The sequence below is a fragment of the Fonsecaea erecta genome, assembly GCF_001651985.1.
Source record: "Fonsecaea erecta strain CBS 125763 chromosome Unknown Scaff1, whole genome shotgun sequence".
Classification (NCBI taxonomy): Eukaryota; Fungi; Ascomycota; class Eurotiomycetes; order Chaetothyriales; family Herpotrichiellaceae; genus Fonsecaea; species Fonsecaea erecta.
In genome coordinates this window covers 1773242-1799675 of record NW_017387244.1, presented here as the reverse complement: position 1 = coordinate 1799675, position 26434 = coordinate 1773242, and the positions used below count along the sequence as shown (strand labels likewise).

Here is a 26434-nt window from a genome sequence, read left to right as displayed (position 1 = left end):
TTCTTGCGCCTATGGATTCCCCTCAAGTCTTGCCGTGTCCCTCGCGCCCTGAGGACAGGCTGGTCACTCATGGAAGTGTCACATACTCTGAATAACGTCTTTAAGCCAGCATTCATTCATCGCTAGTTTGTGCAACCACCGCAGCACACAGAGGAAGAGAGCGAGAGATCTTGTTTTAAAAGTCTCCACCGTCGCCGCCATCACCACCACCGTCACCCCCGTTGTCTGCGCCATCTTGATAACCTTCCTGATAGGCATCTTGCGACCCGTCGTTGAAAGCATCCGCGAGCAGCGCACCACCAAGCAGACCACCACCGAGACCTAGTGCTGCGGCCCCTCCTGCACCAAGGCCAGATCGTTTAGGCGGAGCTTGTTGATATCCTCCATAGCCACCGTACCCCGGACCAGGGCCGTAACCAGGGCCAGGAGGTCCGTATCCGCCGTAACCCTGCGGTGGTCCATAGCCATATCCAGGACCGGGAGGACCACCGTAGCCTGGACCTGGGGGCCCGGGCGAGTAGCCTGGGTTATAGCCCATCGGCGGGGGAGGGTACCCGGAGCCGGGACGTGCTTGTTGCGGAAGTGGCGAGCTGTTGCTGCTGCTTGACTTGCCCAGTAACTTCCCAAAGAGACCCCGGGATTTGCCAGCGCTGTCTGGTCGCGGAGGTAGCTGGTTCGACGGGGACGTGGGAGAGCCGGGGTAGCCGCCATGAATGCCCGGGGGATTGGGACTGACGCTGCTGCCGGAGTTGTAGTACGACTCGGCCGCGCCGCGGGACTGCTCTTCCCGTTGGAGGCGTCGCGCCATCTCTTCATCTGTTTCGTGGTGGGATCCGGCCGGACTGCTCGTGTTGTATGGATTGTTCGACTCAAATGGACGCTTTGCATCGGACACTTGAGGGGCATCCCGACCAGCGGAGTAGGATGGAGGAGCGCCTGCAGGCGGGGCATCATCATGGGGACCGACGGCGGGCGCTGTAGGCTTCTCCCATGTCGATTTTTTGGTGTGGAGGTTGACGTAGAACCTGAAAGAGACGGGACAATGTCAGTGAGTGTAAGTATGGGGAACCATTGATAAAGCGTTGAGACGAGCAGATGATCAGTCAAGATCGTCGCCGACCGTCGTACCATTCTTTGTGTTCATCATTCCAGATAGCCTTCCAGCCTTCTGGGACCCGCGGCGGAGGTGGCCCAGGAGGCGGTGCGAAATCCGCCAGTTCGAGGAGAGAAGGGACCGGGTCTGGGAAAAGAGACAGAGATGAAGAGCAGAAAATATGAGGTCGAAATATGAATGAGGTATTGTTGATATAGGCGGCAAATGAAAGACGCAGATGAGGAATCTCAACGAGGGGTGCAGTTTGGTTGGCGGGCAATGGCGGGGATAATTGCTTGGAACGAGGCGCAGTCAGTCAGTCACCCACGAACCGAGCAACATCCACCGAGCTCAATCTTATCGAGAGGCCATCTAGCCATGGCGTGGCTGGTGCCTGAGATGTCGAATTCGCCCAGTTCTAAATGTGTCGCGGCCCAATCCGGGCCCTCATCTCGCAGATACATGATGATGGCTTTTCCAATACGCCATATAGCTAGCGTTGGGCTTCTACTCCCTTTATACAAGGCTCACACATCGCAACCAACGGCCCTACTGTCGTGCGGAAAGTTAGGACAATGTGACACGAGCCCAGATGATCCTGTTCTTCTCCGACGCCACTGGGTGACGGGATTCCCTGTTGCCCCGTCACCCGTCCCTATACCCTTTGTCATGTCGAATACCAGCATCAATCATCACTTCATTTGGCTGTAATGAGCCGTCTAGCTTCCTGCTCGGCGGCACCCAATACTGTGACCAAATAGTCAACACTCGCCTTCTCCGCCATCCGTCTGCGGACCTCGGTGAATTTCTCAAAGCAATCTTCCTTGACTTTGGCCCGCCGTTGGGCGTCGATGGTCTTCACCGTGAGTCTGAATACCCCACTGACAGGCCGATGATCGCTCGTTCGCACTTCATGGCGGCGGTATTCCAGCTGCTCTATCCGTCCTGGACCACGGTAGAGGAGCCGGTCACACCATGCCGGGGCGCGCTTCTTTTCGGACGTGTCGTAATCATCCGTGCCCACGTCATATTTGTATGTGGGAGCGAAAGTGATGGGTAATTCGACGAACTGGGCGAGACGGAATCCTGATACACGGCGGCGCGAAAGCATAATTTGATCCTTCTTCAGAAGCGTGTCCAGTTCATTGCGCTTGATCATGTTGATGACCGCGTCTCGAGGGATGGCATCAATGCGGTAGTTCAAGTCACCGTTCAAGATGCAAATTTCGTGGTCGAGGATTTGAGTCCCGTCGCCGCCTCCAATATAAATCGAGCTGCGCACTTCCGGGTCGCGTTCCGAATCCAGAGCTTCGGCTTCGAGGATCGTCGCGACGTCGTTGTTTCGATGTGAGGTATGCGTCTGGCCGGCTGCCAAGTGGCAGTTGATGAAGCACACCGAGCTATCATCCAGTATGAAACGTGTGACGAGCGCTCCTTTGTTCCCATAGTGGCCTTTCAAGCCGAGTTTGACACTGGCCGCTTGCAAGTTTCGGATATTTTGCCGTTCCCTCTGTCGAACAAATACGCACTGGAATAGCCCGATCAAGCTGGAGAGATGAAGTTCTGAGTACTCATAGTGACTACTAGTGGACCGGCTGATGACCTTGCTGAGATAATCTCGCCACTCTCGATAGACGCGACTTTGGTGTTGTTCTGTCTTGACGGTGTCTTTCTTCTTGCCAAATCCAAAGATGCTCTTCGCCGTCACAGTACGATCCTCCAGATCAACGACTTCTTGAAATCCAAATACCAGAATCTCGGGTGGATCGTACGCGTGAATCGCCTCAATAATGAAGTCGTCCCGCAGATCGGCGGGCGTGGACGCGCCGACATTCCAGGTGATAACCGCAGCTCGAACGTCCCGAAACCTACAATACTCGGCACTGCGCCGCTGCATTTCCATTTCGATCCAATCATCTTCGAGGGCAGCATCCCAGAGCCTGACAAAGTTGTCATGTCCGATCGTGACGACTTGCAATTGTTGAAGGGTCCAGACACTGCTCGGGTCGAAGAGCAGTTGGGTGACGGGTCCTTCGTGTGCTTTCCAATCCTTCTGGGTCTTCCAAGGCGAACTGGAAGTGTCATAGACGTAGACCATTCCGGTTTTGAACGCGGCCCATAATTTGCCTCCAACAAAAGCCAGGCTATTAATCTTGTAGTCGCTGGCTTTGATGTTTGCAATCGTGGAATAGTCTTTGGTCGAGTAAATCGATACACGCCCGTCAATATGGCCGAAATATGCTCTCCCCTTGTCCTCGTGGGAATGAGTTCCGCAGGTAACGTCTCCATTTCCGTGTTGGGACAATGGTGGTGTCAAAGCAGTGAAAGAACTTTCATTCCCAGGTTTGTATATTCGCAATTCCTTGCCTGACGCATACCACAGTTTGCCGTCGATCGCCACTGAGCATGTATGCCCCCTTGGAAGTTTGTGAGAGATATGGCTGTATTTCAGGTTGGGGACACCTGTCTCGTCGGCCTTCCACACAAACAGTTTCCCTTCATCATCGATTGTCCACAGGTCCCTTTTATTCCGAAGTATTCGCACAATCTCTCGACGATTGTGTGACGAGTTGGTCGTTGTCACCGTGTGTGTGGCGACATCGACCTCCATTAACTCGCCAGTATTCAGGCCCAGCCAGAGTCTGGTACCCTCGCCGGCGAGATCGACTGCGGGTTTGAAAGCCACGGCTGTCACCTTGACGGTTTCACCATGGTTGATGCTCATGATTTGTTCTCCCGAGGACATGTCAAACACACGAGTCACGTAGCCAGCGGTACACAGATATTGCCCGCAGACTTCAGCAAGTCGAGAATCTGACTTTGTGCCGATCTCCCAGAGACTGCCTTTACTGAACGGAGGCCGCCGGTTTGTATGAGTAGCGTCCGGATACTCGGACCGAGAGGTAGTTGGCTCCTCAACTGGCTCTTCTGCATCATCAGAGTCTTCGGCATTCAGATTTGCCATAGGCCGCCTCGAGAAATCACCTGCAAATGTCTGAGCCCTGTGAGTGGGCATCGGCTGGTGAAGCACTCGCTCATCAACGCTTGCACGTTTCGGTGGCGGCGGGAAGTATTGCTCTACAGGTAAGGTGGGCGCTCGTATGGGTTGCTGTGTGGGCGGAGGCTTCTTCGAACGGTCCGGAGTCGCGACATGGCTTGGTGTTTGTACGGGCCGTGTTGGATTCTTGGATTCATTGGACGGTCGCGGAGGAGGTTCAGCGGTTCTTCGGGGGGGTAGACTAGGATGTGGCTCCTCTGCAATCTTTTCCACTGACGATGGCTGGGCACCAGAGAAGCCAAGCAGACGAGCATCACGTATGGTGTTCGCCCGGGGAGGCTGTGCGGGAGCCACCTGAGGCGGGGGTGGAGGGGTGTGGCGAAGGGTCTCTGAAACGTGGCGCTGTGTTGGTTTGCCATTTGATAAGCCTAGCTCACGAGGATCTCTAGTAGGCTTCTCAGAGACAGTATTTGCTCTTGATGGAAGGTTCGATCCGCGACTGGGCGGCCGTGGCTCAAGTGCCGTGAATCCCAAAGTCCTAGGGTCCTTTCTTTCGGGGCCCGACGGCGCGCTTGAGAATCCAAGCATTCGCGCATCCTTTGGTCGTGCGGAGATGGCCTCAGGTGCAGGGACTTGGGAGGGAATCGCTCTGGTCGGTGCTGTTGCAGGCGCCGAGGGCTTCGCAAAGGATGATGGGGGTAAAATGTCGGGACTTTGCGTTGGAGAGTTCTCATCACTGCTGGGCGGTGTACTGAATGGTGATATTCGTGCCTCAAAGGAAGGTCTTCGGGGCTCCGGATTCAACACATTGCCACCTGGCATCGATATCACGGATGGCTTGGCCGGGATCTTGGGCTTGTCCGCTCGATTGACCGGGGGAGGACCAGTTTTCGGCTTGTCTTCTTGTGATTCAGTACCAGAATGTGTGGTGTCCAAACTCTTCGCTATGTCAGAACGATCTACACTCGGCGCTCTAGGTGCCGGGGTCGAAGAGCGACTCGAGTGTTGGGAAATGAGTTCGCGCACCTTCCCGAACGGAGTATTGTCCACCCGCTCGGGAGATCTGGAAGCGCTCCGCTCAAAGAATGTGCGCGGCGGCGACCGCGGCGAGTCTATCTTGACCGAGGGAGTGAGCTGCGGGGAGGATTGTAGAAGCATGGACATGGGCCGCCGGTGGCCAGGTTTGGGGGGTGATTCGGTGCCCTTGACGGGGGTTTGTGGTCCTGCATAGTTGGTATGCCCGCCTCCAGCACCCGCCCATGGCGATGTCGGCCGCGATAGGTCAAAAGAGGCTCTTTGAGGCGGCAGCGGGCTGGGCCTGTCGATCGGCTTCAATGCCTGCGGAGATGCAGGTATATTCCCGCGAGTGTCAGGCTGCGGGTGGTTGATCTTGAGACCCTCGAAGTGAGATCTTAGAGACGAGACGGGTTTAATCGAAGCAGCATCTGTTCCTTGCTCCATATTCTCTGCTGCAATTATTGTTGATGGTACATTCTCCGAAGTTTGAATGCGCAGGTAGATGGGGTGGTGAGCACGGTTGGGAATAGGATTTCCGCCGTCACCCAGGCGGTGACATTCTGAGACTTCCACCAGCTGAGACTCAGACGGGCATCGCCTCTAGTGTCGGTGGAGGGGCCAGATTAATAGCGGGAGGAGTCTCGACTCGAGGAAACCGATATCCTGGATAGGCAGATGAAGGGTGAGACGGTAAGACGCTCGTAGGATGCGGTAGGAAGAGGGCTGTATTTGGTAGAAAGGAATTCTATTGAGATGCAATGAATGCGAAATAGACGATCAATAGCCGTCGAAAAGATGAATGGGAATGAGCGAGAGAATAGTTTCCCCACGATGAGGCGTGTTGTGTCGGAGTGAAAGTAACTAGATTGATGGGTAGTGGGCACTGGGTGTTTCGTCGCAGTTGTTGATTTCGGTGTTGATGTCTACGTATGCCTGCCACTCACCCGCATCAGCCCAAGCCACCGACAATCCGCCCCAGTTGCCCGCCGAGCTTTGTACCTGCACCATCTGCCCCTCAGACCCCTGCAAAGCTGCTCTGAGCAGTGGTCACGTGCAGTCCCGCAAACTACCCGCAGTCTTGGCCTGGTAAACAAACAGCACCATCACCACCACCACCACGTCTACCACGACCACCATGAGAAATCTTTGATTCAAGAGCGCGTCGTTGGTACTGCACCCAACGCTTCGAGCTCATGGGCGCCCCTTCTGCCCAGGCTGAAACTCACACATAATGGAATTTGTTGTGACAAGGCTCTTGGTGCGGGCAGCAAATCCCATGAGAACAATAATCCCCCGAGTGGCAAGCTGGACAAGGTAAAATATACAAAGGAGAGCTCTCGAACAAGCACCAACACGCATGGAAGGTTGCTTGCGGCGGAAACGTTGTCCGAGAAATGATTGCCTCATAGACATCTGTGGCGAGATGTGACGCCGTTGCGCATTCTGAGTACGAGTCCGTGATGTCATGATGAAAACATCGTTGTGGACAAACCCCAGTTTCGTATTGTGGTGAATGAACTGATATAACCAAGAAAACTGCGCTTTTCTAGTCCTTGTCCTGCCTCCTACCACAGTTGCAAACCAGAATACCCCTGACACAGAAGACCTTACTCCATCCTCATCATGGCGCTCTCCCAAGCAGCAGCCGTCGTCGAAAAGATCATCGGCCACACAGGCGACGCCGAAACTGAACAGAACCTCAGTAACCCATCGAAAGATGCCGAGAAGTATGCAGATCCTTCCGGTGAGAAGATGAAAGCGCTTGTGTGGAATGGAAAGAACAGCGTCAAGGTCGTCGAGACTTTCAAGCCTGCAAAGATCGAAGATACGGACGTCATCGTCAAAGTCACTGGATCAACGGTCTGCGGCTCAGATCTTCACCTCTATCACGGTGTGGTGGTTGAGCTTCAGAAGGGGGATATTCTCGGCCACGAGTTCTGTGGGGTCGTCGACAGTGTCGGGCCCAAAGTCAGCAAAGTCAAGCCTGGCGACCGCGTGGTCTGCAGCTTCCAAATCGCCTGTGGAAGCTGTATGTACTGCAAGCGCAAATTGAGCAGCCAGTGTGAGAAGACCAATGATAACACGATCGAGAATATCATGTACGGGGGTCGCACCGCGGGCATGCTGGGCTACTCGCACTTCACTGGTGGTTATGCCGGTGGCCAAGCCGAATATGTCCGTGTTGCGTATGGCGATACTAACCTCCTGAAACTCCCAGATGAGGTGCCTGATGAAAAAGGCCTCTACTTGTCGGATGTGTTGAGTACATCCTGGAATGCCGTTGTCGACACGGGGGTCAAAGAGGGCGACGTGGTGGCCATATGGGGCGCAGGTCCCATCGGCCAGATGTGCGCAGCCATGTCGTTCATGTGTGGTGCCAAGCGTGTCATCGTCATTGACGGCGGTGATGCCTCATGGCGCCTCGACTTCGTGAAGTCTAAACTCCCCAAGGTCGAGACCATCAACTTCACAGATCTGCCCAAGGGTGAAAACGTTGTGTCAACTCTGAAAAAGATGGAACACGGGGGCCCCGATGTCGCCATTGAATGTGTGGCGGGCGAGTATGCGAAGGGATGGGCTCATTACTTCGAGTTGCTCCTTGGTGCCGAGACAGACACTTCCGAAATTGTCAATGAAATGATCATGAGCGTCAAGAATTTTGGCCGCTGTGGAATCACGGGCGTCTATGTCGGCTACACGAACCACTTCAACATCGGATCTCTTATGGAACGCGGTATCCGGTTGATCGGTAACGGCCAAGCTCCCGTGCATTTGTACTGGGAGGATCTCCTGAAAAAGATACAGGATGGGAGCCTGGACGTCTTGCAAATGGTCAGCCACCGAGTGCTGCTGGAAGAATTGGAGGAAGTGTACAAGCGATACGATGCACGTGAAAAGGGCATCCAGAAAGTATATGTTCAGACAAAGTTCAGTGCTCCGCCATGCGAAGGATCTCCTCAGTTAACCAAGTTTGGCACCGCATGATGGGTGCGAGGCTTCTGAGATGGTCACCGCAACAAGGAGGCGCATGAGGTAGATCAAGGCTTCTAATGTGATATACTATTCACCCGCCACACGGAATTGCTGCGTTTCATTCCTTCTCGTTTCCTCGTGGCCGGACATCTGCTTTCGCAAGTCGAAGATCACTAGTGAACACCCTTGTCGCAACTATGGGCTCTACATGGACACCATTCTTGTGCAGACAGAAAGAAAAAAGACTCAAAGTCACATTAAGAAAAGTCATATTCAGCACATGCCAGCCTCAGCCAGTCATTGGCGAACGTGGCAGAGTTGGGGATTCCCCCTCTGCATCTTTGATACAATTTACACCACCGTCTGGATAGCGGCCGGTGTCACATGTGCCTCGGCCACCATCTTCTCATTCTTCTCAATATCTCGGCTTTCGGTATATTCAGTTGGTGTTCTGCTCCCGCTTGCCGGATCCAATCCGTCGACGAGATACAGCTTGCCATAGTCCTCTTCTCCGTCGGCAGGTGTGACTGGGACTGGGAAGAGGGCCGTGCAGGCGAAATAGATCAACCCGGAGAACACGACCACAAGGACATAGTTCCACGAGTACATGTTGAGGATACCGCGATTGTGGATCGGCACGCCCATCGAGTACAGCATCCCGGGGAAGAGTGGTGCGATGGCCACGAACCACGCGACGAATGCACGCCAATTGCAGCCATATGTATACCAATAGATGCCGCGTGGTTTGAATAGATGCGAAATATTGATGCCGTATCCACGGCGGACCCAGAAGTAATCCACCATGATCACGCCCGTCGTTGCTCCTAGGAACAGCGTATATGCACCCAAGAAGGCCAAAAAGGTGGTTGCCTTTGCTTGGATCTCCCATGGGCAGATGGCGAACGATATCACCGCACAGATGAATTGTCCGCGGCGAATGTTGATGTACTTGGGGAATAATCCAGTAAGGTCGTTGGCCAGAGGCACCGAGTTACCAGTGACGTTGGTCATAATATTGAAGAAGATAAAGCAGGCACCTGCAAAGAACTTTCCAGGCCGGTTTTCGAAGTTATTGATCACCGTCAAAGGATTCCATTGCACTTCGCCATAGACGACGGATGAGGCGACCGCCATGGTGCAACCAAGAAATTCGGTGAGGGTCACCAGCACAGGTAAAGCGAATAGCTGGGTAGCCCATGCCGCGGTGTCGTTCTTTGAGTGCCGTGAGATATCCATGATGTTGACTGCGAAGGTCGCGTTGCCGGAAATCGCTGCGTTGACGCATATGCCGAACAGATAACCCACACTCCATCCGTCAAGAGGCTTGCTCGGTGCTCGCCAAACTTCAGGCCAACCACCCGCTGCGGTAATTGACCATGTGAACATGGCAGTCCAGAACAGAGGTACCAGGATGCTCTTGACAACAAACAGGTAGCGCAGCGTCTTGATCGGGAGGTAGAGGAACGGCAGCGATATCAACCAGAAGATCGAGAAGCACAGAAGTTGTTGCGCCGTCACATTGGCCGAGGCTGGAAGCGCGTTGACTTGCCAGTGAGCGAAAGACGGCCAAATAGCAGTGGTGCAAGCCTGAACGGCTTGACCGGCGAGACTGACTTGGATACCGTAGTATATGATACACGGCACTCCTCGCACGATCATAGCCCATTTGGAACCAATCATACCGAATGACGCTCTGACTGTACCAGGAAAGTTCGTACCGAGCTTGCTACCTAGATATCCGGATGCAGCACATGGAATGGAGACGATGATATTTCCGACCAAGCAGGCCACCACACAGAGCCCTGGGTTCAGTCCGAGCGAGAAGGCTGAGCTTGATACTTCCAATTGTGCCGCGTTGAAGCCTTCGGCTATCCAAAACAATCCCATCTGGTACCAGGCATAGGTCCGGTCTTTCCGCTTGATTGGATCCATATCCTCGTTGGTGTATTTGATAGCATTGGGGTCATCCGCCCCGAAGGAGCCAGGGTGCGGTTTGAGCACCACATGCTCATCCCAAAAGTGTTTGAAGCCCATGGCTGGTAAGGTAAACAAGAAGCTTCTCGTGCAACTCTGCAGTGAACCAGTCTTTCCCACAAAAGCTGAGGTCAGATCACTGCCACATATCGGGTGCTGTCCCTTATATATAGCTCTGCACGAAGGAATCCTACGGAAATGGGCACGGGCAACTTATCTTCTTCGATCGGCAAAGACGAGGCCGAGGCAAGCGACCTGGTGGACCTTATCAAAGGAAGTTGATAAGAACCAACTCATGTTCGTCAAACTCGGCGGCGAGAATCTGGACTTTGGGCATTTCTAGAACTAATTTGTCACGCGTCCAGGCCTTGAACTTGGATACAGGGGCAACTCGGCACTTAGCAAGGCTGGTCAAGCGTGTCCCTTACCTTCCAGAACGGAGCACTATCCTGACAGGTTGGCATATGGAGTCCCACGTGTAGACCAAAGTTCCACCTTGGAGTCGGATGGTCATGTCCGCGATAGCTGTCACTACCCAATAGCAACCACAGTATCAGCGGAGAGCAAGCGTGAGGATGTCGATTCTTCTTTACAACACCGAAAAACGTTCCACGGAGGAACGCGCATCTCAAGGCGGAGTATGTCCGATCGAGGTCGACAGGGATCCACAGCATCAGATACGAACCTGATATGGGGCCAATTACCGTCTCCCGTTTGCCAGATGCCAACCATATAGTTCCGGAACTTGAATTGCTCGCTGATTTCAGAAAACACCTAACGGTTTTTATCGGGATTTCCGAAGCTGACGGCAAGGCCCCGATACGAAAATTGGCGGACAATGGGTCGGACGAGAACATTATGGACTTGTCGGTTTCTCAGCATCGCCGGCTTGGGCACTAATTTTGGTGCTTTACATTTCCAGAAGCCGTGGAATTTCAACTTATCATCTACTACAGCATTGTCAGGAGACAGATCAGTCAACATTCAGCCTTAACAACTCATCATACCATACCAATGGGTAGTTACGCGCCTACTGCCCTGGAGTGTGACCTCCTGGTCACGAACGGTGTCATTGTAGGTCGTGAAAACGTCTCTGGGAAGAATACGTTGCTCACAATGAAGTACAGGTCTCATCCAGTGACTTGATCTATCCGCCGGCATCTGATATTGCCGTGAAGAATGGAAAGATTGTCTGCATTGGCGCCCTTCAGGGCCTCTTTTCGGCCCAGCGAGTTATCGACGCCGATGGGGCGTACGTAACACCTGGGGGTGTTGATACTCATGTCCACTTAGACCAGCACATCAACGGCGCCCTGGGCGACAACTTTGAGAACGGCACGAGGAGTGCCATTGCTGGTGGTACCACCACTGTGGTGGCGTTCGCTTTCCAGAAGAAGACCGACGAAAGTGTCCTGCCTGTAGTGGAAGCATACCACAAGAAGGTGAGTCCCAAGTTTCCGCCTATCGTATTGCTTTCTGATCTGACCTCGAAAATAGGCTGCAGGTCTCTCTTACTGCGACTATAGTTTCCACATGATTCTGACAAACCCGACTAAAACCATCGTCGAGGAGGAACTTCCGACTCTTGTGGAACAGGGCATCACTTCTGTAAAGCTTTACATGACTTATGACCCGCTCAAACTGCGTGACCGTCAAATTTTAGACATCATGCTCGCCACACGAGCGCTGGGGATGACCACCATGATGCATGCGGAGAACGCGGACATGATTGAGATGATCATCGAGCAGCTCTACGAGCAGAAGAAAGGCGATCCGTACTACCACGCCATCTCGCGGCCCAAAGTCGCCGAAGACGAGGCGACCTACCGTGCCATTTCTCTCGCCCGGTTAATGGACACCCCGATCCTGCTGGTGCACATTTCTTCCGCGATGGCTGCGCGGCACATCCGTGAGGCACAGACCAAACTCCTGCCCATTCACGCCGAGACGTGTCCGCAGTATCTGTACCTGCTTAAGGACCGCCTACAGGCCGAGAACTTTGAGGGCGCAAAGTACGTGTGCAGCCCGCCCTTGCGGGACAGCGACGACGATCTCAACGCACTGTGGGAGGGGATTGCTAACGGGACTTTCACGACGGTCTCCTCGGACCACTGCCCGTTCTCTTTCCAGCACCCCCAGGGGAAGCAGCTCGGCCTCAAGGACGGAGTTTCTCGATTTACGGATATCCCCAACGGGCTTCCCGGCGTGGAGACGCGCTGCCCGCTGATCTTCAAGGGCGTACAAGACGGGCGGATCAGCATCCAAAAGTACGTCGAGGTCACGTCCACCAACCCGGCCCGGCTCTATGGCCTGAGCACCAAGGGAACCCTGGCCGCGGGGTACGACGCCGACATCACCATCTGGTACAATGACAGCAAGCCAGGCTCGTCGTTCGCGCCGTTCGACCTGACCAACGAGATGCTGCACCACACGTGTGACTACACGCCCTTCGAGGGCGTACGGTTCGGAAACTGGCCGCGGTACACCATCCTGCGCGGTGAGGTGGTCTGGGCCCGCGACGAGGGCGGCGTGCTCGGCGAAAAGACCCGGGGCACATTCGTCAAGCGTGTCGAGAACAGCCTCAGGCAGCCCCGGGGCAAATTCGAGAACGAGTGGATTCCGCAATACAAGGGCAGGATGCCAGGCGCCGGAGTCGGCGTCAAGAATGTACTGGCAGTGGAGAGTCGCTCCTGAACATAGGGAATAAAGTAAACCGCTCATCCTAAAGAAATAAACCATGACTATTCTCTGAGGGGCTAATCTTGTGAAGCGAGCTCTCTCCTGGACGTCTGAAGAAAGACAAGTCCAAATACGCTGCGGGTCGCTCCGAGCTTTCCACCACCGTCACTAACTACTATGCGAACAACCTCCAAGCGGACGAAACAGTGCCAGAATAACTGCTGTCCACGGTATTAGTTCTGACTCCGCAAACCAGATTTCTACTCCTCACGGTAGAAGCGAGCCAAGTATGTCTACTTCTCTCGCCTGGTAAGGACAAACTGAGATCCAGTCCGAATCTCCACGACAGCAACCTAACCCTGGTGAAGAGGTGCATGATAGGTATTTCACGGCGCTCTCGTCCGAGAGCCTCGTGATAGTCCATCAGCGATATGTCCCAGGGGCGTTTTGGAGGGTCCCAGAGTGACTCCGGTGGCATGTGGTAGTCATCAAAGCATCTTCCTTTGTTGCCAGAATCACTGTGCCTCGCGCAAGGCTGGAGGCAGAGGGGCTTTACTGTTCACAAAGGGCGCCTAAGGATTTGATTGGAGGCTTGCATAGTATAAGGATCCACCATGATCAAAGCTTGAGCTCTCGGGGGTATAGACACTATGCCATCCCGGGCTAGTAGATCCTAGCTTAATGAAACTAACGATCGCCTAACCTACTTTATCCGAAACTTGTGCGTGGGAATTTTTTTCCCATCTTCCCCCGGGCAGCTCAACTTCGAAATCGAGAATCTCAAAACGAAACAAAGAGAAAAAAAATAAAAATAAAAAAAAACCGAAAGATGACCGCCGAGGCAGTCCTAGAAGGAGATGTCCTCCTCGCGAGGCGCATCATCTCCGCCGCCGCGCGCCATGACGTGCCGGCACTGGAGATCCTGCTCAAAGACGGCTCGGCGAACGTGCAGGATGGCACGGCGCCGGTCGCCTCGTCCCCACTGCACGCTGCAATTGCGGCGTGTGGGGATGCCGCAGATGGAAAACAGGCGGGCGACGACGCGATCAGGACGGTGGAGTTGCTGCTCGAGAACGGGGCCATCTGGAATGACCTGAACGGTGAGGATGAGACGCCCGGGTGCATTGCGCTGCGGCTGGGCCAGAGGAAGATCTACGACATGATGGTTGACGCCGGTGTGCGGGCCGAGCTTCTCTTCTCCAAGATGGAGAGCTTGGGGCTGGACGAGGACGAGGACGAGAGGGTTGAAGGTGAAAACGACGGCGACGACAATGACGAAGTGGATGACGAGATACATGACCAACAGCCCGGGTCCAAGAGGCAGAAACTCTCGAACGGGGAAGGGCAAGCGGTGGAGCAGGGGGTCGAAGAGCAAGTCCTCGACGACGTCTCGCTCGATAATCGGGCGTACCTGAAGAGCCAGCTCCGGTACAAGCCGGGCATCTTGCTCGACGAAAGCGACAACGCGGTGATGATGGACTGGGAGACCCAGATTATGCAGCGGCACGCCGAGACGCTTATCCCCCGCGCCGGCCTCAAGGTGATGAACGTGGGCCACGGCATGGGCATCGTCGACACGGCCATCCAGACCCACCGCCCGGCCGAACACCACATCGTCGAGGCCCACCCGCAGGTTCTCCAGCGCCTGCGTGACCAGGGCTGGTACGACAAGCCCGGAGTCGTCATCCACGAAGGGCGGTGGCAGGACGTGCTGCCGACCCTGGTCGAGACGGGCACGGTGCAGCTCGACGCCATCTACTACGACACCTTCGCCGAAGACTACAAGGCCCTGCGGGAGTTCTTCTCCGAGTACGTTGTCCAGCTCCTCAGCCCCACGGGGCGATTCGGCTGGTACAACGGCCTGGGCGCGGATCGGCAGATTTGCTACGACGTGTACACCAAGGTATGTTTTCATCGAGATATGCCGAGAGCGAGTGAGAGAGAGTGTGTGTGGGGGGCGCGGGGGCCTCTACGATGGAGAAGAAGAAAAGAAAAGCTGACTCTGCCGCAGGTTGCAGAAATCGATCTTCAGCAGGCAGGTTTCGACACGGCGTGGGAAGATATCGCCGTCCCCGCCGGTCTCCACGGCAGTAAGCAGTGGGAGGGCACGCGGAGGCCCTACTGGACGATCGACGTTTATCGGTTGCCGGTGAACACCTTCACGAAGTGAGGGTCATGGGGCCAAGGGGAACGGACAGTCACGCGGGGACCAAAAAGCAAAGAGACACGAGCTTGTTATCGTCGTCACATCGGACCAAATAGGAGCCATGTTTAGATCCAGGTCATATCACCGTGACGACAACCACCCAACGAAGCTTCCCGTTACCGTCGAGAATACGCAACGAGTGTCGGAACCCAAACCTCTCTGTGTCCGTGGACATCCTTGCAGCTTCCCTAAATATCATTCGACGCCTTTGCCTCCTCCCCTGCCGATAAGAAAGTTTTCGTGCCCTGGACGTGCCCTGCCGAAGGAAGTCGACTTCCTAAGAACACCCCGTCCGGCCCCTCGACGGGTCGTCGGCCGGCAGAATCGATACGGCTGAGCGACGGGGAGAGGGGAGAGGAGCAGCCCAGTAGTGTAGCTTACATAGAAGAGAAAAGAAAAAGACACCATCGGCGCCTTCCTTCCTCCCTCCCTCCCTCCCTCCCTCCCTCGCGACCGAACTGGAAGCAGAACGACATTAATCTAAACGTATGTACATCATCCAAGTCCGGCTCCCATGTACGGGTGGTCTAAACTTCCCATCTCTCTCTCTCTCCTGTCTCTCTCTCTCTCTCTCTCTCTCTCTCTCTCTCTCTCTCTCTCTCACACACACACACACATACACACAAAATATCTTCTTCCCCCTTTGAGTCCAGGTCAGCTCAACAAGAGGCCTGGTCGGGGGGCCTCGGTGTGAACATCCATCCAGTAAATGCCATCTACGCAGTTCACCCCGGGGGAAAAGGGAGGGAGGGGAGGTGGGCGGTGTGCATTGGTTTGCCGCCATGATGACACTTGTGTTTCCCCATTCATTTTCTTTCTTGAACAGGTTCCAAAACCAAATAAACAAAATCAGAGGGAGAAATGGAGCTTCGACATGCTCGATTCTGGTACCGTGCAAAAACTCTAGTCTGTGAAGTTCTTAGGCATTCCTCGGGATAGCCATCCGCGGTATTGCCCGAACGACCTGATCCATGCTGTACTCGTACATGATAACCCTGGCATTCCAGAGTGTTGGTTCAGTTTGGCCCCTTTTGTGACTTTTGTTCATGATCTCCTAGTCTAGTGAATCAATATGCCACCATGCCATCGCCATACACAAGCTCTCGATCTCCGCAGCCGGCCTGTAAGCGTACCACCGCTCCATTCTTCAGATGTTTTCGACCCCGGCCCATTCCTCCTTGACGTGTTGCGCATCCTCTCCGACATCATCACCGACCTCCAAGTCGGATACAAAATCCTCCGAGAAGAATGCAGTGATCATCATAGGTTTCCAGGTCTTGGTAGCCCATCCATGGATTCCGCGAAGCCACATCTCGAAGGTCCCGCGGTTTGTGAAGACCGGACCATGAAAAAGGGTCGATATGAGATATCCGGCACTGGCACCATGCGTTAGCTCGGTCATGTAAACAGTGAAGTAACTCATGGAATTCAGAACAATGGTGTAATGGCGTAGATTGTGACACAGTTCGGCATCATAATCTGTCTTTTTGAGTTCTTGGCATTCTTGGAGTTCTTTGACTTGGGCAGATAGGATAGAAGAGGAGATCAGGGCAGCTATCGCTTCTACATCGTTCGGGTCCCAAGATTTGCCGGCCTTTAGGATGGTCAAGTAGGGAAATGCCGCCAACGATGCCCCAATGGACACACGGACACCTGGTATCGAGCTCGACCTCGGAAATGGAAGCCTAAGCCAGAATGTGTCATGTCCGAAGAGCATGCCCGTGAGGAGGTCGCCGATCGACAGGCCGAGTGGTAAGGGTTGGATCAATGCGTTTGGGGTAGGATGGGTCCGCTCCGTCTGCTGTGTCTGCATTGTCCGCAGAGAGGGTTGTCCGGTGTTGCCTGGTCGAGGGTTCTTGGGAACTTGAGTGGCGATGCGTAGTGCCGTTGCTGCGCGTGGAATAGCTGAGCCGCGGATTGATGGTTTTGTTACTATTGCGTTGGGCTGTGACACATTTTCTTTGAGTTGTTTGACTGGCAAGCGAGAGGTGTTCTCAGAGCGTAACGCGTCAAGGGAGAGAAGTGCATTGGGTACTTTGTAGACGGTTTTCGTTGTTGACATGATGGGATGGTAGACATCTTCAAGCACTTGATGGGCAAAGGCAGGACCAAAACACGAGGTAGCTCTTGCAATCAGCTCGTCCTTCATGGCAGATAGGTCGATGTTTTCAGTGAGAGAGGGAAGGATCAACTGTGTATCGAGCATACTGAAGTGCTTGGCTGGAGTTGTGTAGGGCATATTGTCGTTCTGTATCTTGATGTTGCTCGTAGCAAGAAATTCACGGAGTGAAGGTCGAGCCATTGGAAGGGGTTCCTCTTCTTCTTCCTCTTCTCCTTCTTCGTCGTCGTGGTCGATGTAGTCACAGAATTCGCGTACCTCTTGCCAGAGTTCCTGGGCTGCAAAATCGTCACACACGTGGTCTGATTCCTGTGGAAGGGGGGATGATGGAAGGGTTTGGTCAAATGAATCAGAATCAGATTGCAAGATGCACCGTTCAACGAAGTTGAGATGGACATTGTTTACATGGAAGTTTGTCAGTGGTCCACAGGGCAATTGTTCTTCATTGTTCATATCCAACAAGGGGGAGCGAGAGCGACTTTCCGCCCCGGCGGTGTGATGACGGACGCAGGACTTACGTTCCTCAGAATCCATAGCTGGGAATGAAGGCGCGTGGCTTGTGGCTCGCGGTGGCGACCAGCGAGTGAAAGAGTAGATTTGCACAAAGGGCTTTATCAAGCGGCTTGGTGAGTGAATATTTGGGTCAAGGTGAAGATGTTGTGGAGTGGTGGATGGAATGAGCATGAATTGAGGAGGATGTTTACATTTTTCTGTTTATCGATAACTGATGGACAATTCCGTCCTGACGTCATGGTCAGGATTTGTCTACGGTGGCGTGCACAGACCGCGTTCCTCCTCTCTTCTCCTACGGTGGCGTGCACAGACCTCGTTCCTCCTCTCCTCCGCTGCCCACAGACCAGCTCTTTATGTTTTATGGCTGTCACCTCTCTGGCCACGAAACCTGCGTGCCTGCTAAGTCTGCTCCAGAAAGGGAGATCACATCTACACGGCATCGGCTGTCGATTTGACACATCTCAGACATGACTAATCAACAAAGAGGACCCTGATGGGTGCCTGATAAGCACCCAATAAGCCTGGCAGATCCCAAGTGACTAAGCCTGTGCATGAACCAGAGCCCACCCAAGAGCGAGTTAGGGATATGACGTGCCCAATGGTTCGTCCAATGGCCGACATGGCTGAGCTGGGAATGGTAATAGTTTCGACCTTAGTGGTTCGTTGCGGCATGCTTGCTGACTGTTGCGCGCTGGGTAGTTCTCCCGACGGGAGGGGAAGGGGACGACAAGCACGCCAGGCTATGCTATCTATCTATCTATATAAGCCAGATGAAAACCGAAAGAGAAGTGAGGTTGTGTGGACCGGATCTCCTCCTCCTCCTCCTCCTCCTCCTCCTCCTGCTTCGTCAACATGCCTCTCTCGACCGACGACAAGACCAATGAGACCGCTGCCGCCTTGGTCAAGACATTACAAGGAGCGTTCCACACCCCACCAGGCTTCAGACCCGGTCAGTATTGCTTCCCACACATCAGAGGCATCTTAACCACGCTTCTGACCTGACTCCCATCAGCCCATGCTCGAGGAATTCTCCTCAATGGCACATTCACCCCCAGCTCGGAGGCAGGCTCTCTGAGCTCGGCGCATCACTTCACCGCCAGCTCGACACCCATCATCGTGCGATTCTCCAATTCCACGGGCATCCCACAGATCCCCGACAACGCCGGCGACGCGAATCCGCGAGGCATCGCCGTGCGTTTCGTCCTGCCCGACAAGAACGGGCGCCGCCAACACACCGACATCATCGCCCACTCGACGCCGTTCTTCCCCGTCCGCACCGGCGAAGACTTTCTCGAACTCCTGGGGGCCATCGGCGCGTCTTCCGCCCCGAACGCCCCCAAACCGTCGCCCATTGAAGTCTACCTCGGCAAGACGCCCTCGGCGGCGGCGTTTGTCAGCGCGCCAAAGCCCACGCCAGCGAGCTTCGCCACGGAGAAGTATTTCGGGCTCAACGCCTTCAAGCTCGTTGCGTCGGACGGTACCGGCACTTTTGTGCGGTACCGCATCACCCCAGACGCCGGCGAGTCGCATCTGACGGACGAGGAGGCCAAGGCCAAGGACCCGGCATTCCTGCACAACGAGATCCAAACCCGCATTATCGACGGCGGCGCATCCTTCACCCTGTGGGCCCAGGTCGCTGAGGAGGGCGACCCGACCAACGACGTGACCATCCACTGGCCCGAGTCGCGCAAGCTGGTCCCGCTGGGCACCATCAAGCTCGAGGCCGTGGCCGACGACAACGACGAGAAGCAGCGCACCATCATCTTCGACCCGGTGCCTCGCATCGACGGCGTGCAGGCCAGTGACGACCCCATCATCGACATGCGAGCCAGCGTCTATCTCATCTCCGGCCGCGAGAGGAGAGCCGCCGGTCCCCACCACTGATAATTGATAGAAGGGGGGTACCAAAACGAGGGCAGGGCATACGAAGGAGGTCTAGCAGCAGCAGCAGCAGCGGCGGCGGCAGGAGGAGGAGGAGGATCTGGCTGTCTGTTGTAAAGTGACGTGATGGGACGTGATGGGATGGGAGGGGGAAGATACGAGGTCCTCCCTCCCCGTCCGTTTCTGTGCTCCTGCTCACAATTGTCGCGTGACTTTTATCTTGTGTGCTCTGCCAACGAAATGTACCTACCTACCTACCTACCATTCTATATACCTATTCATCTATGCCGTGCCGTGCCGTGCCGTACCGTACCGTGCGTGCGTGTGCGTGTGAGTGAGAGTGATACACGGGAAGTTGAAGTAATCTAGAATCTGGTCCGCCTAACCTATCTATCTATCTATCTGTTATACATTATACACTGTACAGTATTAATCCAATCGTATCCTGAGAAGTGAGAAGTAAAAGCCTTTGATTTTTCCTTCCCCTGGTGCGATACACCTCATTCACAACAACACGGTTGGGTACTGGAGGTCGTGTACCACACATTGCACATTGCATCGCACACACAACGCAGCAGGGCTGGGGGACCTACCTATGAGCCGGACCAGACAAAGACAAGACAAAGACAAGGCAAGACAAAGGCACACTATAACTCTGTCTTTGACAATATTATTTTCCTGGTCCTGGTCCTGATCTCGGTCCTGGTTATATGCATATAATATCCCTTGTTTCATTTTCCCCCCTTTGTCCACTTTCACGTCACGTTACTTCACTTCACGGGCCTCCCTGAGATGATGATCGCACATGGAATGAATGAATTAATGGCGTGAGAATGTGACACCACCTACCCACCTATCTGTACAGTACATACCTCCTCATGTTCCTCATGTACCTATCTGTGTACCTATGTCCAGGACCTACGGACCTACCCGCTCAGTCCATCAATCTATACGTCGACCCGTCTATTTGTCAATGCATGTCTATCTATGTATCTATCTCCTCGTCATGCACGCTTCCGCCCAGACGATTTCTTTGTCTTTATATTCTTTTTTTAAAATAGAGGATGAAAAAAGTGAAGGTGAAGGAAGTGATATTCTACCTTCGTGCCCCTGCGCACGCGCGGACCATAAATTCACGGCAGCGACCACATAAAATGCATTGTAATTCATTCAGATTCCCACAAGGACACTACTCCCCCCTCCCTCCCCAAAAAAGATCACAACCAGTTCTGGCCCCGCGTCCTCCTGCCCTCCTTCTCCCCCTTGTACACGCCTTTCTTGGAGGTGGGGATGCCCATGCCAATCAGACTATTCATCATCATGATGCCGGCCTCGACGCTGTCAATGACATTGACAGTTCGGCGGCCGTCCTCGTCCCGGACGGCATCTTTCGCCGCCCGGACCATGTCCGTCATGCCCGCACAGCCCAGCAAGATGGTGTCGGCGCCCTTGATGACCAGTGCGCGTGCACAATGCGCCACGCGTTTCGCCACCTCCTCTCGGGGCCGGGAATCGAGCTCGAGGACGCCGAGATGGGTGGCCTCGCTCCCGACGTAGAAATGCGAGAGCCCGTAGGCGGCGATGTCGTCGTTCTGCTTGATCTTGGAGCGCTGGCCCGTGGCGACGATGCCAAAGCGCCCACCGAGCATGCGCGCCACGTAGACACTGGCCTCCATGATGCCAATGATGGGCACGTCGTAGGACTCTCGCAGCGCGTCGATGAGCGGGTGCTTGCTGAAGCAGGCGACAATCATGCCGTCGTAGTTTTGGACCGTTTCGCCGTTGGAGGCGGCGTGTTTGGCGAGGTCTCGGAGCACGGCTTCCGTGGACATGATGGCGTCGGTCGTGGACTCGATGGCCGTGGGCGCCGGGTACGGAGCTGTGTAGCCCGTCACCTCGACCGCCGGGGGGATGACGGGTCGCAAGGACTGGAGCATGGCATCGGTCATGGAGCGCGTCGAGTTGGGGTTGATCAGCAGGATCTGATGCGGGCGATTGCGTGGCGGGGAGGTGATGGGTGGTGAGAAGGGGGATTTGGCACTGGTGGGGCGGGTGCTGGGACCGCTCCCTCCGCTCCCACCGGGCATTGAGGGGATCGGTCCGCCCATGGAACCGGGGCCCCCGGACGCGGCGGAGCGGGAAACTGGACGGGACGAGGAGCCGGCATGGCCGCTGTGCTGGGCAAAGAGTGGCTGCACGGATTGCTGGGGAGGTGACGTTGGCATGGGCGGTGCGATGGCGATGGGGTAGTTCTGACCGATGGTGCTGCTTCGAGAGCGAGAGCCTCCCGGCCCATCAGCGAAAGGGTTGGCGGACGAGCTGGATTGCTCATTGGTGGGCGACTGAGGAGGAAAGTAGTGGCTGGGGAAACGGGCACTGGTGTAGCTGGTCATGTTGGCCGAGGACGACGAGGCTGCTGGCTGCGATTGTTGCGGCAGCGGCGGCGATTGAGGAGCAGGAGGACCAAAACTGGCAGATCCGGCTGATGAGACGCGTTGATAAGAGGACATGGCGGGATCGGTCTCGAGCTGCTCGTAGCTGGAGAGATGAGCCTGCTGCGGTTGAGGAGAACTGGACCTCGATCCGCCAGGCCGTAAGAGAAGGGGATGGCCGTCTTGCAGAGGTTGCTGAGGTTGACGGAGGGTGGGAGGTGATTGGGGTGGTTGTTGTTGTGCTTGTAAATCGGCCATTTTTCGACTGTCTGGAGCGAGATGCGACTCTGCGGAAGTGTTAAGCGAGTTCGATCTCTGCTGGCCCTCGCCTCGTGGGTTTGGGCTGGAGCTTTTTGGCTTTGGCTGTGGACTAGGAGCAAGCCTGTTTTATCCTCGGACACGCCAATGGGAGACCAGTGCGATGCCAATAATGACGTGCTCGACACGAAACGGACCGTGGTGCGGGCTCCAGGGGGCGTGTGTCTAGGATCTTGATGTCAATGTCAAACGTCAGAAATGAACTCGGAGGGGAGAGCAAAAGGAGGTGACGGATAACAACAGAAAAGCAGAAAAGGCGCCCAAGAAGAGGTTCAACTTGGGATTTGTTTTCTCGTTTAATTTCCTAGTTAGCAGCAAAGCAACAGCTGAAGGCGGGCGGGGGAGGGAGCTGAGCCTAGTGAGCCTAGTAGCCGTGTGCAGGTCGCGAGACTAGAGCCCGTTGGAGGCCGTCGGACATTTCAAGGGGCTATATTGGGCTATATTTGGGTGGCGCCACAACGAGCAAGATGTCGCCAAGTACTGTACTAGCACAAGCCATGGCTGTGGCATAGTAGCCCGTAGGTATGGGTTGATCAGGGGCTGCGAGGGGCTAGGTGAGGGGCAGGTATGTACACGTATTAATTAAGAGTGGTGGCAGAGTACCGAGTAATTCGTACGAGTGAGCCCAGGCGCCTAACTTACCTAGGCAGGTCCTTTTAGGCACCCCCATCACCCCTAACAGCAGGTAGGTAGTTCACCACCCACAGCGGTCGAGGGATAGTACTCCGTACGTAGTTTAGTGTAGCTACATACAGTACATACTCGGTGTCTGCCTCCTGTACGAGGTATACTCTCATACACTCCTCACAGCAGCTCCGGCTCAACCACCCCCGTCTGTTCCACAATCCGCCCGTAGTGCTCGATGCGGCGGTGTTTCTCAAACGCAAATACCTTCTCCTTGCCCCGACGGCACATGCCCAGGTCGATCTCGGCCACAATCAGCTCGTCGTCCTCGGTCTGCGCCTCCACCACCACCTCGCCGTCGCAGTCGACAATGCAACTGCCCCCGATCAACGGGTACTTGCCGTCCTCCAGCCCGCACTTGGCCACGTTGATGCTGAAGCACGCGTTGGCGTAGCTGTTGTACGTGAGGCACAGCTTGTTGTGGAACAGCGCCTCCGCCTTCGCCTTCTCCGGCGTCGAAATCTTCTCGTTGGTCCCCAGCAGCTCCGGCGCCCAGGCTGTCGTGTTGTAGCCGCACAACACGAGCTCGGCGCCCTGCAAGCCGTAGGGCCTCCACGCCTCGGGCCACCGGCGGTCGTTGCAGATGAGCATGCCGACGATCGGGTCGCCTCGACCCAGGGTGTCGGCTTCGTTGGCCTTTGCGCCCGACTTCTGGGTCAGCGCACCAGGAACCAGTCCAGGCGCCCGGAATGCCTCGAAGCCCAGATCTCCCGGGCGGAAGTATCTCTTCTCCAGCTGGTTCGTCGCGTCCTTCCGCTCGTAAGGCTCGAACGTGCCCGGGAGGTGGACTTTGCGGTACTTCGAGATGACCTTGCCTGCCGCCCCCGAGTAATAGACGGCCGTGTTGTAATGGACGTGTTCGTCTTCGGTCGACTCGGCGGCGTGTTCGGCATACCCCAGATACATGTCCATCTTGTACTCTCGAGCCCGGTCAAACAGAGGCTTCAGGGTCGGCACCTTGGTCGCGTCCCCATCCACCTCCTGCTCGAAGTATTGCTCCAGCTCATCTCCCTCCAGGATGTGGCGAGGGAAGAATGTCACGGGCGCGATCTCGGGATACACGATCAACTTGGCATGTTTCTGATGTGCTTCGTCCATCAGTTTGAGCATCCGGTCGATCCCCTCGGACCGGGGAGTGTCAACATTGATGGGTCCCAACTGGGCGCCGGCAACAATGACCTTGCGGTTTGACTCGGCAGTGTGTCCTGCACTGGGGGGACTGATAGAACCCATGACGACGGCCGTCTACACAACCACAAAGAGGATCTGATCACAAGGAGTTTGGCGTTCGAGTGAAACCTAAACGACGTCTGTTCGCACAAGCCACCGGGTCTGAAGTGAATAGGTGATAAGTCTATCATCATGGTCCATGCCTCTGACCCTTTTTTACCTTATACGTACCTTCTCATGGTAACCGGTGCCGTTATCAAAGCACCCCCATCGGTGGCCATGTACCGACATACGCTGTTGTCCGTCTCGCATCTGGGCCGATGAATAGGACATCCACGCTCTGCCAGGCAGTTACCCACCAGTAGCCACCCGGGCAATTGCGGCCATCAGCGTGGGCTCCAGAATAATGTCTTGTATAATTAAAAGGTTTGCAATGGGTGTGATATGACTCGAAAAAAACAACACATCTCCCACTGCTGATAATAATATATTAATATGATTTGTTTTTTTTTTCTCTCAATTCTCTGGTGCCCTTTGAATTGGTGTGTGGATTCCGTACTCGCCGTGTAGATCTAATAGATTCCATTTGTCTTATTTGATTGTTCCTTTATTCCTTTATTCCTTTATTGATAGAGGGCTGTTTGACGTCATTACATATGGCTTTGTTGGTGTCGGCGATTCTCCTGCATCATGCATTCTGGACCATCTTCCTCCTCCCGCTGACCGCGCTCGTCCTGCGCTGCCTCTACCGCATCTCTCCTCTCCATCCGCTCTCCCGCGTCCCCGGCCCTCTCCTTCCTCGCATCTCTTCGCTATGGCTGACCTACCACGCGTGGGTCGGCGACGAGGCCACGGTCGTTGAGGCCCTGCACCAGAAATACGGCCCCATTGTGCGCAACGGCCCCAACAGCGTCGACATTTCTGATGGGGCCGCGCTGGCCACCATCTACACCGAGCGCGGGGGCTTCGTAAAGCCGGCCTTCTACGAGAACTTTGCGCTGCCCGACGCGACGCAAGTCCACAACTCGATCTTCTCCGAGGTGGACCCCTCGATCCGTGCGCCGCGCGCGAAGGCCGTCGCCGTGCTGTTCTCGACCGCGAGCCTGAGGCAGAGCCAGGACGTCATATACAAATGCGTGGATCGGTTCGTGGAGCGCCTGGCCGAGGGGAAGAGACGGAGCGAGCAGGGCGGCGGGGGCCCGTTGAATGTCCTCAACTTGACGCGAGGACTGGCTGTCGACGCCGTCACGTCGTATCTCTTCGGCACCAGCTACGGCGGCCTCAACGAGAAGACGTCGCACCAGCATCGTGAGGAAAAGACCACCGTGCAGCGCGAGCTGGCCGAGCCCATGAGTGCCGCCGGCATGGTTGATTGCTTCGTCGCGGTCGGCCGGTTCTGGTACCTGCCGAACTGGGCGTTCAAGATGGTCGAGTCGCTGGACGCCTGGTGGAACGCGGACGAGGAAGTGTCGCAGAGTCTGGCGCGGGTGGACGACTTTGTCGCCCGTGTGGTCCGCGACGCGGAAACCGCCATCGAAGAGGCGTCGCGGTCTGCCGAGAAGAAGACGGCGCCCTCGAGCAGCGGCCATCCGTTGACGTCGTACCCGGCCCGTCTCCTGCAGGCCGGGTTCACGCCGTCCGAGACACGTGCGCAGTGCAAGGACCTGATCTTCGCGGGCACCGACAGTACGGGGATGAACCTGGCCACGATCCTGTTCATGCTGGCGCGCCACCCGGCGTGCTACGAGAAACTACGTGCCGAGGTGCGGGCGGCGCAACACCCGGGCTTTGACGACCTGCAGACGCTGCCCTACCTGCGCGGCGTGATCAAGGAGGGCCTGCGCCTCTCGATGGCCAACCCGTCACGCCTGCCCCGCGTCGTCCCGCCGGGCGGCTGGACGTTTAAGGACACGTACTTCCCCGCCGGTACCGAGGCCAGCTGCACGCCGTACTCGCTGCACCTGAACCCGCGCGTCTTCCCGGACCCGCACGCCTTCCGGCCTGAGCGCTGGCTCGACCCCTCGGACGAGATGCTCCGCGACGCCATCCCCTTCGGCCTAGGCAGTCGGCAGTGCATCGCCCGCAACCTGGCCACCGTGGAGCTGTACTGCGCCGTCGCCCGCGTTGTCGAGGCGGATATCCTGCGCGGTGCCCAGACCCTGACACCCAACATCAAGATCCTCGAGTGGTTCAACAGCAAGGTTGTCGGGGAGAGGATAGACTTGGTGTGGGCGTAGAGGTTCAATCGAAGGTATTGGGAGAGGCGCGGCTGAAAGCAACATAGATGAACACAAAATGGTGTTACCCAAGACGTTGCTTCTGGCGCCTTTAGTTCGACAAGGATTATACTCTAGGCAATGAAGCTAGATTGACTTTC

At 55.5% G+C, this 26434-nt stretch overlaps 11 protein-coding genes across 11 annotated transcripts; 5 read left to right on the top strand and 6 right to left on the bottom strand.

Annotated features, from left to right (window-relative positions):
- Nucleotides 1-175: 175 nt before the first annotated feature.
- Nucleotides 176-1557, bottom strand: AYL99_00631 (hypothetical protein; the record flags this gene model as incomplete). The annotated part of the gene is made up of 3 exons (XM_018832147.1): nucleotides 176-1025; nucleotides 1129-1388; nucleotides 1426-1557. The coding sequence occupies 3 exons, from the start codon at nucleotides 1555-1557 to the stop codon at nucleotides 176-178; spliced, it is 1242 nt and encodes a 413-aa protein (XP_018698026.1).
- Nucleotides 1558-1790: 233 nt separating this feature from the next.
- AYL99_00630 (hypothetical protein) lies at nucleotides 1791-5552 on the bottom strand (the record flags this gene model as incomplete). Its single annotated transcript, XM_018832146.1, has 1 exon — nucleotides 1791-5552. One exon carries the CDS (start codon nucleotides 5550-5552, stop codon nucleotides 1791-1793), a length of 3762 nt encoding a protein of 1253 aa, XP_018698025.1.
- A 1179-nt stretch (nucleotides 5553-6731) lies between these two features.
- AYL99_00629 (hypothetical protein) lies at nucleotides 6732-8093 on the top strand (the record flags this gene model as incomplete). Its single annotated transcript, XM_018832145.1, has 1 exon — nucleotides 6732-8093. The coding sequence occupies one exon, from the start codon at nucleotides 6732-6734 to the stop codon at nucleotides 8091-8093; it is 1362 nt and encodes a 453-aa protein (XP_018698024.1).
- A 339-nt stretch (nucleotides 8094-8432) lies between these two features.
- AYL99_00628 (hypothetical protein) lies at nucleotides 8433-10115 on the bottom strand (the record flags this gene model as incomplete). Its single annotated transcript, XM_018832144.1, has 1 exon — nucleotides 8433-10115. The coding sequence occupies one exon, from the start codon at nucleotides 10113-10115 to the stop codon at nucleotides 8433-8435; it is 1683 nt and encodes a 560-aa protein (XP_018698023.1).
- Nucleotides 10116-11069: 954 nt separating this feature from the next.
- Nucleotides 11070-12749, top strand: AYL99_00627 (dihydropyrimidinase; the record flags this gene model as incomplete). The annotated part of the gene is made up of 3 exons (XM_018832143.1): nucleotides 11070-11129; nucleotides 11183-11497; nucleotides 11553-12749. 3 exons carry the CDS (start codon nucleotides 11070-11072, stop codon nucleotides 12747-12749), a joined length of 1572 nt encoding a protein of 523 aa, XP_018698022.1.
- An 814-nt stretch (nucleotides 12750-13563) lies between these two features.
- Nucleotides 13564-14904, top strand: AYL99_00626 (hypothetical protein; the record flags this gene model as incomplete). Its single annotated transcript, XM_018832142.1, has 2 exons — nucleotides 13564-14637; nucleotides 14746-14904. 2 exons carry the CDS (start codon nucleotides 13564-13566, stop codon nucleotides 14902-14904), a joined length of 1233 nt encoding a protein of 410 aa, XP_018698021.1.
- A 1183-nt stretch (nucleotides 14905-16087) lies between these two features.
- Nucleotides 16088-17593, bottom strand: AYL99_00625 (hypothetical protein; the record flags this gene model as incomplete). Its single annotated transcript, XM_018832141.1, has 1 exon — nucleotides 16088-17593. One exon carries the CDS (start codon nucleotides 17591-17593, stop codon nucleotides 16088-16090), a length of 1506 nt encoding a protein of 501 aa, XP_018698020.1.
- Nucleotides 17594-18424: 831 nt separating this feature from the next.
- On the top strand, nucleotides 18425-19456 carry AYL99_00624 (hypothetical protein; the record flags this gene model as incomplete). Its single annotated transcript, XM_018832140.1, has 2 exons — nucleotides 18425-18521; nucleotides 18585-19456. 2 exons carry the CDS (start codon nucleotides 18425-18427, stop codon nucleotides 19454-19456), a joined length of 969 nt encoding a protein of 322 aa, XP_018698019.1.
- Nucleotides 19457-20670: 1214 nt separating this feature from the next.
- AYL99_00623 (hypothetical protein) lies at nucleotides 20671-22143 on the bottom strand (the record flags this gene model as incomplete). The annotated part of the gene is made up of 1 exon (XM_018832139.1): nucleotides 20671-22143. The coding sequence occupies one exon, from the start codon at nucleotides 22141-22143 to the stop codon at nucleotides 20671-20673; it is 1473 nt and encodes a 490-aa protein (XP_018698018.1).
- An 864-nt stretch (nucleotides 22144-23007) lies between these two features.
- On the bottom strand, nucleotides 23008-24120 carry AYL99_00622 (hypothetical protein; the record flags this gene model as incomplete). Its single annotated transcript, XM_018832138.1, has 1 exon — nucleotides 23008-24120. The coding sequence occupies one exon, from the start codon at nucleotides 24118-24120 to the stop codon at nucleotides 23008-23010; it is 1113 nt and encodes a 370-aa protein (XP_018698017.1).
- A 593-nt stretch (nucleotides 24121-24713) lies between these two features.
- On the top strand, nucleotides 24714-26294 carry AYL99_00621 (hypothetical protein; the record flags this gene model as incomplete). The annotated part of the gene is made up of 1 exon (XM_018832137.1): nucleotides 24714-26294. The coding sequence occupies one exon, from the start codon at nucleotides 24714-24716 to the stop codon at nucleotides 26292-26294; it is 1581 nt and encodes a 526-aa protein (XP_018698016.1).
- Nucleotides 26295-26434: the final 140 nt, after the last annotated feature.